Below are 9063 nucleotides of genomic sequence, written 5' to 3'. Positions count from 1 at the left end.
CACCGTCCACCGTGACCATAGCTGATTTCACCAAAGAGCGGCAGCCGTCCTCCACACCCTTTGTTGTGGGCAAGAACCTCATGGACAGATAGTAACTTGAGATGTCGTGACACAGAAGGTGAAAATGGGAATCAAAAAGGTTTTTGGTTGGAGAAAGCAGCAACAACTCTGAAAACCGTGGTGGTCCAAGTATTCAGATCCTTTAGTACAGGGGTCTTCAACGTTTTTCAGGCCAAGGACCCCCAAACTGATAGAGAGATGGAGCAGGGACCCCCAAATATATATATTGTATAAAATTGTGTTTTATATTAAACTGGGCCTAGTGCCATGTATAAACATACCTTGTTATTGTGCATTCAATACTAAGCTATTCAAATAATACACAGGTTCATATATTCATGTTTATATTTTAAACATGTGCAGGTACAGTACATACAATACTGAACTATTAAAATAATTGAAAGATTCATGTTTAGAAAAAAAAGAAATCTAATAATTTTTTTTTTGAATTGTCTAATCAACCAACAATTTCGCAGATCCCCTGCAGTACCTCCGCGGACCCCCTGTTGAAGACCTCTGCTTTAGTAGGAGTAGAAATGCTTTTCCCCTCTTCCTTTTTTAAATGGACATGATTAAAAGTCCAGCAGAATTAGCAGTAAATTCATTGTCATATTAATGTGCTGTGACAAGAGTGTTTGGATGAAGCATTAAGTTGCTAGCTAGCTTGCTAATTCCACCATGCTTTCATGCTACAATTATAACACATTAAGAAGCACCATGTGAACTGCTGGGCTTGGTCTATGTTACTTTAAGATTTAGCCAGATTTTTTGTTTTTAAATGATTGTTCTTGATAAACATTAATAGCATGCTGATTTGTTATGATTAGATAAGTGCTGTGAAGGGTCTAATATGGTGAAAAAAATAACTTTACAGTATAAACACTTAAAAAACAAGGCTGAGATATGTGTATGCTTGCAAGCGATTAGCATTAGCCCAAACTATGTGTATGCTAGCGATTAGCATTAGCTGATTCAGATCAGCCAATAGCACAAATTAAATTTTTTTAGCTCGTTTTTAACCAGTCTCTATGCATATATATACACGCTATGTAGAATTTAAATACTTTGCACAAAAATTTCACAAAAATGTTAACCTACTTTACTTATAATTTTTTGCATTACAGAAGGACTCATGATGGACTTCACAAATACCACCCACTGGTCGACATACGGACCATGGCGGTTCAAACTCCGGGAAAGCTCTTAGTTGTCCTATCGGTGGCCCAAACCAAAACATAATGGCGGCGCCCTTGTTAACTGAGCTGCGGCCCGTCTAGTCAGAATCATAGCGGGTCTTCTAAAGGGTTGAAAACGATCTTTAATGGGAGAATGGAAGCCGTAGCAGACGACGAACTGGATCCCATAAAGCTCAAGTCTATCAAGAACAATAACACATTCACAGTGCCTCAAAGCGATAGGGTAAGAGAATTAGCTCCGTGTAGTGGGGAGGGAGGGACGCCAAACTCCATTTAGAACTCTTATAGTTAAATGATGCCCTCGTTATCAGCAGCTATACATAACTCATAGATCACAAGGTAACACTTATCAAAACTCCATATGACCTAGTCTGAAATTCGGCATATGTTTGATACAGGAAACATTAAATGTCATAGAAAAATCTCACTGTGTAGATGTCTTCCCCTCAATATATATTAAACACAGTCCACATACAAAACTGTGTAAAGCTAATGTTAATAGCAAACAAGAACATTATCTACTACTGTAACAGTTAAAATTGCATCTCTAGTAGGGTTAAAAGCTATCAGCAATGGGCCAATCTCAAGCAAGTCGCTGTGAGTGTTGATAAGCAAAGTACTTAAAATTGCTGATTTTTAAATGGAGTTTGGCATTGTCTCCATCTAAGGGAGCCCTGCCATCTAAAAGAGCTTGTGTTTACATGATTTAATAAACTACCTGGGCTAATGAAAGCACATTGTGTCAAAGTACTTAGTTTTAAAATTAAGGTCTGACTGTGCACTTCACTACTTCAGTCATCGTCTCAAGCAGCATCCAATCTAATTACTGGCTTCCACCAGCACCTAAGCCGGCACACTTTAAAGCACCCAACTCTCTACGTCATCCAGTGATTCCTTGGTGAACTCTTTTAGTGTGTCCTCTCTTCCTTCAAGGTACCTTTTTAGGATTGAGTGAACTTCATTGCCAAAGTAATCACACATTGTCCCAGATTGGTTATCTGATTTGCATCGAAGTGTTTTCTTTTTTTTCTCCATTTAGGTAATGGCAAATTCCTCTCTGAGCCAATTCTTCCTGGTGGCTCAAGGCGCCTGTTTTGTTTGATTAATCCCCATTAGATCCCTCTATTGATTTATTGTCGTTCATCATTTTTACTTCAACTTCACTAAATTATCACTTAAGTGGTTCTGAAAACATAAAACATGCCACATGGAGCTATCCAGGGAAATAGTGCAACTTCCAAGTGTCTGTTCATTTATTCTGTCATATTTATCCAGGATGTAGGTATCGTTGTGTTCAAACTGCACCGTTACATCTTCTAAACTATTACTGGAGACGAGGATGACGCATAAAGTACAGTATATAACCTCTGTGTCACCTCCACCTTTTCACTCTTTTTTTCTAGTTTGGGAGCTGCAGAAGTGTTAGAGAGTTCGAGAAATTTAACCGCATCGGAGAAGGAACTTACGGCATCGTATGTAAGTCATTCGCGACCACAGATTGGTTTGACTAGGAAATGAAAGAATAGATCATCTGAACTGCTCAGTGGATAAACTGTCCCCTGTCCTTGATATAGACCGAGCCCGCGACACCAAGTCAGATGAGATTGTAGCGTTGAAGAAAGTCCGGATGGACAAAGAGAAAGATGGTGAGATAACTGCTCTAAAGCGGATTCCCATGTGTTTCCCTAATCTATTATTGATATGAATCCACAGTTTGTTGACAGATTTCTTTACAGTCTAATTCCTGTTTTTTCTTATTGTTTCTGTAGTTTCGTGTTAAAAATGACCTGTAAAACCTGTTGAACCTGTCGATACCCTTCTCCTTCTATCAGGGATCCCCATCAGTAGCCTCAGGGAGATCACCCTGCTGCTGAGGCTGAGACACCCCAACATAGTGGAGCTAAAAGAAGTGGTTGTCGGCAGTCACCTGGAGAGGTAGTGGATTGCGTACGCACACCGCCATGATGGAACATCAGTGGATTCACTAGCAATAAAAAGAGATATTCTACATGTAACTATTCAAAATCTGTCATATTCGTGGCAGCCTGTAAACCTAACATCTTTTTTCCTGTAATTGTGTTTGTCGTTCAGCTTGTTTCTGGTGATGAGCTACTGTGAACAGGATCTGGCCAGCCTGCTGGAGAACATGCAGACGCCGTTCTCTGAGGCTCAGGTAGGACCACACGTCACCACCACTAAGCTAAAGGAGGACTCATTTTCTGGTGATGTAGTTGTGTCATTGAGACAATTCTCAGCAACCCCCTTTTTTAAGACGCGTACACGCTTTTAAATTGACCAGAGGGGTATTTATGACCTATTTTACATCGTAGAACAAAACAGTAAAATCAGCTTGTGTTAACAGAACTTATAACAAACATCGCACCAAAAACCCATTCAAAATAAACCTTTGACTTTGAGACCAGGAAGTGAGAAAACGGCGACTCATTTCCATGTTTTAGGACTCATTCCTGCAGCACGAGGGCACATTGAAATCCCCTTGTGTTCGTCCGGTTGTGTCGTCTCCATTAAAAATGTGTTTTCCCTCTGCTATCCTCTTCCAGGTGAAGTGTATCGTCCTTCAGTTGCTCAGAGGCCTGGAGTATCTCCACCACAACTTTATCATACACAGGTCAGTCCCAGGCATTCGCTGGAAACCCCAAAACAAACTCTCCATCTTTTTTTATATAAATATACACAGGAAAGAAAGATCTGACCCAATAACAGGATCATAATACATGTTCTTTGCTGGTCAGCTAACTGTCTTGTTGACAAAGTCTAAACCGAGCTTGAAAAACAAACTCGCCAAAATAAAAGATTCGCTGCTGCAGAACACAGTTCGAGCTGTGGCTGAAAGAAGGTTCTGAAGCAGTTTCTGCACACAGCCCTACAAAGTACGACTAAGTGGAGGGCTGTGTTGTGCGCAGAGGAGCGTGGTATGCTCTGGGAGCCGATTAATTATCCTCTTTAATCTCGTTATCAGGGACCTGAAGGTGTCTAATCTGCTGATGACAGACAATGGCTGCGTTAAGATTGGTGAGTCATCACTTATAACCATAACCACCTCTGCAGCTCTCACAACATTCCCATAATTCCTGCACTGACATACATCCCAGACTATTGCCAGAACTGACCTTTGACCTCGCTCTCTTTTTTGCTTTTTACAGTATCTTTTTCTTTTGCCATTTTGTGTAATACTTTCTAGTTTGACATGGTTTCTGTGTCATTTATCCCTTTATATTTAAAACTTGTCAGGGTTATAGGTTCGTTAAGTTTGTAGGTAGTTTTATGGCAAAAAGTGTTGTTGATCAGTTGATGGATAGACAAAATGAATCCAAAGCTAAATTCATAATTGATTGATTGTCATTTATTAAACAATCAGGCCAAATATTCTGTCTGGCGTAATTTTTCACTATTTTCTGACATTTGATCGACTGATTAATTAAAAAGAATTACAGAAAAAAAAAAAATATATATCATCATTCTTTCAGTAATTTCTTTAATGAATATACATATATATATATATGTATATTTATAACTTTATTTCAGACATAGGAGTCCATATAGAAAGAAAAACAACAACAAATAAATACAATACGAGGACACCAAGACAAGTATTATTGCAGTTCAAAAGTCAACAGTAGTTAAAAGACATGGAGACATTTGTTCCAATGTTTCCAAAAACAAGAGGAATAGCTTGTGTTGCCTCAGTTAAAGCCGTTATGATGAAAACATTTCATTCAATCAATCAACATTTCAATTTGCACATAAAACTCAACGCAGCATGAAGGGTGGGAACATCACTCGTCTTGGGAGCCGGAGCAAGACTCTGAATGCATCATTAACTGTAACTGCAGCACAAGTGCGCTGTGTGGAGTACAGTAGGCTTTAAAAAGAGCTGTTTCAACATCTGTACACATGAAATTGACATGCCAGCATATCGGATTGTGCGTACAGTTTGCAACACGATCTTCCTTTGTTTACCACAATTAGCTCTTGGTCTGCCATAAAAAAAACAAAGAAAACTTATGCTTTTGATCCTCCTTGGTTTTAGCTGTAATGATAACCCTCTTTAAGAGTTGGATTTACTGCAGAAAAAAATAACTTTTTGACGTGAGCAGACTGAGCAGTAAACCAGCGCTACAAGGAGACCGGACGACTGAGTCATCGGTGCACATCAGATGGTTAATGAGACATTCCCCCACCTTACATCCTGTCTTACACTTCTTAGGAAGATCATCCATATATGTTTATAAATGAAGTATTAGTGGTAGTACTTTCATGGATCTGTTTCTTGTTTCTAATGTATACAGCTGATTTTGGGCTGGCCAGGATGTACGGCATCCCCCAGCAGCCCATGACGCCCAGAGTGGTCACACTGTGGTGAGTGTCTGCCAGGCCTCTCGGCATGTTTACTGTAAATACGGTGTTGGCCTAATTCCCCTCATGTATATATGTGGATGTGTGCGTTGTGCACTGGAGGTAACCCTTGTGCTGCTTACTTTGTCCTTGTGCAGCCTCAGTGGAAAGTCCTCCTTTTAATCTCTCTCAGTAATCCTCCCCCTTCATTGGCCCCGTTTACTCGGGGTGACCAGGACTCGACTGTCACGATAGTCTGCTCCTTCATGCCCCCCTCCTTCATCTGTTTGCAGGTACAGAGCTCCAGAGCTCCTCCTAGGGACCAAGACCCAGACTACAGCTTTGGACATGTGGTGAGGCTCCAACCTCTGGCATTATGAGACACCAACACACACGCATGTCAACTTTATGCTCTTATTGCACCTCCAGTTCTGAAAAGTGAAGCCAGTGCTGAAGTGTTTTAAACTTGCATTCTCTTTAATGGCCATCACGGGGCAAAGTCAGATTGTATAGAAGTCTATGAGAAAATGACTCTACTTCTCTCTTGATTTATTACCTCAGTAAACATTGTAAACATGAGTTTATGGTCTCAATCTCTAGTTTCAAGTCTTCTTCAATACAGCATGATGTTCATTTAGTAAATGATGGTCCATTTAGAGTCAAACAGACCATAAAGAAATATGCTTTAGGGCGGGGCTACCTTATAATTGATAGGTTGCCTACTAGAGACGTATATGGCGTCTCTACCAAGGCGTAACTCCTCCGCAAACCAAATAAGGTTACTTAGGTTCACTGGTTGCAAAAACGGCCAAAATGCCAAACTCAATGCTTCAAAACCACAAACCAATTTAATGATGTCATGACTACTACGTCCACATCTTACATACAGTCTATGTTTTATCACAATCACAGATATTGCAGACTCTCTCTCCAACCACATAACCACAATGGGAAAAGATGGCAGGAATTGTTGATAACAGACATTTCCATGATGTTCTTTTGTTTTTTCAAAGGGCTGTCGGCTGCATCCTGGCTGAGCTGCTGGCTCACAAACCTCTGCTGCCTGGAACCTCCGAGATCCAGCAGGTCGACCTGATAGTTCAGCTGCTAGGAACACCCAATGAAAACATCTGGCCGGTGAGTACTTCAGCTCCCTATATGTCTCCAGCATGAATTAAACACTCTGATGTCTGGTGATGTTAAAGGAACAGGTCAAATTGAGTTTGTTTATGTGCGTGGTCGCCCACAGGGTTTTTCTCAGCTGCCCCTCATTGGTCAGTACAGTCTGAGGAAGCAGCCGTACAACAACCTGAAGAATAAATTCACCTGGCTGTCTGATGCTGGACACAGACTGCTCAACCTGCTCTTCATGTACAACCCACAGCGCAGGTACAGACACACAAACACTATCCTTTTTCACAGACGTTTGAACATGTCACAGTGAGAAAAGCACAGGTGCAAGTAATGAACGATGACTGAATCCCATGTAGCTGCTTCAGTTTCACAGTCAAATGTGGCCCGCCACAGTTTCATAATATGAACCGAAAATATTGATGCCCTTCTTTCCACGCGATGGCCAGCTAACGGGTGTAGCTCGGGTCTAGCCCCCCCCCCCTCCCCGTGCTTAGATTGAATAGAACACATTAGACCCTGTGTCACATATAAAGGTGACCTACAGTATGACTCACCCTAAGACTGTTGAGGGCCAGTGCTTTATTTCCCTGGATCCCATATCGGGTGGATTTAACAGTATCTGTATTTTTTCATCAATAATTGATTATCGTCTTGTTTTCCTGATCCAGAGCCAATGCCAAAGATTCCTTGGAGAGTTCCTACTTCAAAGAGAAACCTCTACGTGAGTAAAATAAATGTTTTTGGATCTGCATCAGCTGTAATCCCACCCTGCCCTCTGATGAATCACTCGTCTTGACCCTCTGCTTCTCCGTGCAGCCTGTGAACCAGACCTGATGCCAACCTTCCCCCACCATCGCAACAAGCGGGCCGCTGCTTCAGCAGACTGCCACCCGAAACGAATGAAAGTGTGACAAAGATGGCAACGGTGAGACTCGACCCCCGTGGCGGTGGCGACATTCTCAGGAATGGATGTTGGTTTCTGCTCACGAGGACGTTTGACTCTGGAATGTTGAGCAAATCAGGACCTGTTCAATTAGCATCCGTTTCAACACAGCTAAAGCCAACAAACTCCAATTAGAGGTCATTTAAAAAAGGCTGTAATTGCACCTTCTCTAATGCAGATCCAGTATTTAGAGGTTGTCAGATTTCTTAATATTCGTATTGCTGCCAAGGTCTGCGCACTAATAAATGAAAGTAACGAGGACAAAGTTGCCTTGACAAATGTCCCTTTGTGTCGAGCATTTGTCACATTTTAGATGTTCTATAAGAATCTGTGATAATTTTGGATTCCTAACATCAAAACGATAAGACTGTAAAAAGGCATGTAGAGTAGAAACTCTACCCACTTGCTTGAGCTCTGCCCACAGTTCCACTAGGTCTGTGTGACGGCCTCTCTTGAAGAGGTTTTTTTAAACCGCATTGGCGAAAATTCTGCCTTTACGACTCAAAGAAAACCAGAGTTTGTGGCAAAATGAAATGAAAAGGCAGCCTTGTTAAGATCTTAGGTTTGGTCCTCGCAGCCATAAGTGAGTGTGTTTACAACCGGCTGCGTGCCCTGTCAAAGTGTCCTTGAGGTGAGATACTGAACCCCTGAACATGCTCGCTTATTGTTAGTTGATACAGGAGTTTGACTTTTTCGGAAATATGCTTATTCCCTTTATTTTATTTTATTAAGAGTTACATGAGAAGATTCAGGGTTCCCACTCTTTTCTCAGAGATCATTTTCCAGGACATGATCAGTGATGATCTAGCTGGTATGACAGACAGAAATCGCGCCATACACTAATGAATCTCCTTTTTCTCTTATGAATTATAGTAACCATTTATGCCTGAACACTAGTAACACAAACGGTAGCCTACAATTTAGCTTAATGGCAAATCTAGACTGAAAAATACCCAAATGTACCATTCAAAGTTCATCACACCATACTTTAGCCCCTTTACTAGCAATATTAAGAGTCTTTAAGAAGACTATTCACACCCACTGTGAGCTGCCGCTACTAAAGTTAAACATTTAATGTCATGGTCCATTTTACCTTAACAATGCTAGCAAAGTGAAAAAGTACCGTTAGCCGAATTTTTGGGCTCACATTCATTTTTTGGAACCTATTGCTCCAAGCTAAAATAAATTATCACAAACCTTTGCTGGCAAAACGAGCTAGCGTCAACCTTTAGCAAGTGAACCAAGCATGCTAACCAAACACTGCTATCATACGACGAGACTTGTTTCAGCATAGTTTCTGATACTTGACTGGGCTAAATATGTTTAAACCATCAGCTAATGAACGTAATAAATTATGTAAAAAAAAAATTTTCA

General features: G+C 40.9%; 1 protein-coding gene across 1 annotated transcript; it reads left to right on the top strand.

Moving 5' to 3' along the window:
* Positions 1-1313: 1313 nt before the first annotated feature.
* cdk10 (cyclin dependent kinase 10) lies at positions 1314-9012 on the top strand. Its single transcript, XM_079162318.1, has 13 exons — positions 1314-1479; positions 2660-2732; positions 2831-2902; positions 3089-3191; positions 3348-3429; positions 3818-3885; positions 4237-4289; positions 5567-5636; positions 5906-5965; positions 6626-6749; positions 6862-7001; positions 7415-7467; positions 7563-9012. Exons 1-13 carry the CDS (start codon positions 1390-1392, stop codon positions 7655-7657), a joined length of 1083 nt encoding a protein of 360 aa, XP_079018444.1. The 5' UTR covers positions 1314-1389; the 3' UTR covers positions 7658-9012.
* Positions 9013-9063: the final 51 nt, after the last annotated feature.

Source organism: Pholis gunnellus, assembly GCF_910591455.1.
Source record: "Pholis gunnellus genome assembly, chromosome: 7".
Classification (NCBI taxonomy): domain Eukaryota; kingdom Metazoa; phylum Chordata; class Actinopteri; order Perciformes; family Pholidae; genus Pholis; species Pholis gunnellus.
The sequence above is the reverse complement of the archived record's forward strand: the minus strand, read 5'-3'. Positions and strand labels throughout refer to the sequence as shown.

Excerpts from the sequence above, each read along its gene's own strand:
- cdk10 (XM_079162318.1), top strand. The coding sequence starts at position 1,390 with ATGGAAGCCGTAGCAGACGACGAACTGGATCCCATAAAGCTCAAGTCT. Across the intron at positions 2,733-2,830 it reads AGGAACTTACGGCATCGTAT|ACCGAGCCCGCGACACCAAG; the intron begins GTAAGTCATTCG and ends TCCTTGATATAG. Across the intron at positions 7,468-7,562 it reads CTTCAAAGAGAAACCTCTAC|CCTGTGAACCAGACCTGATG; the intron begins GTGAGTAAAATA and ends TTCTCCGTGCAG.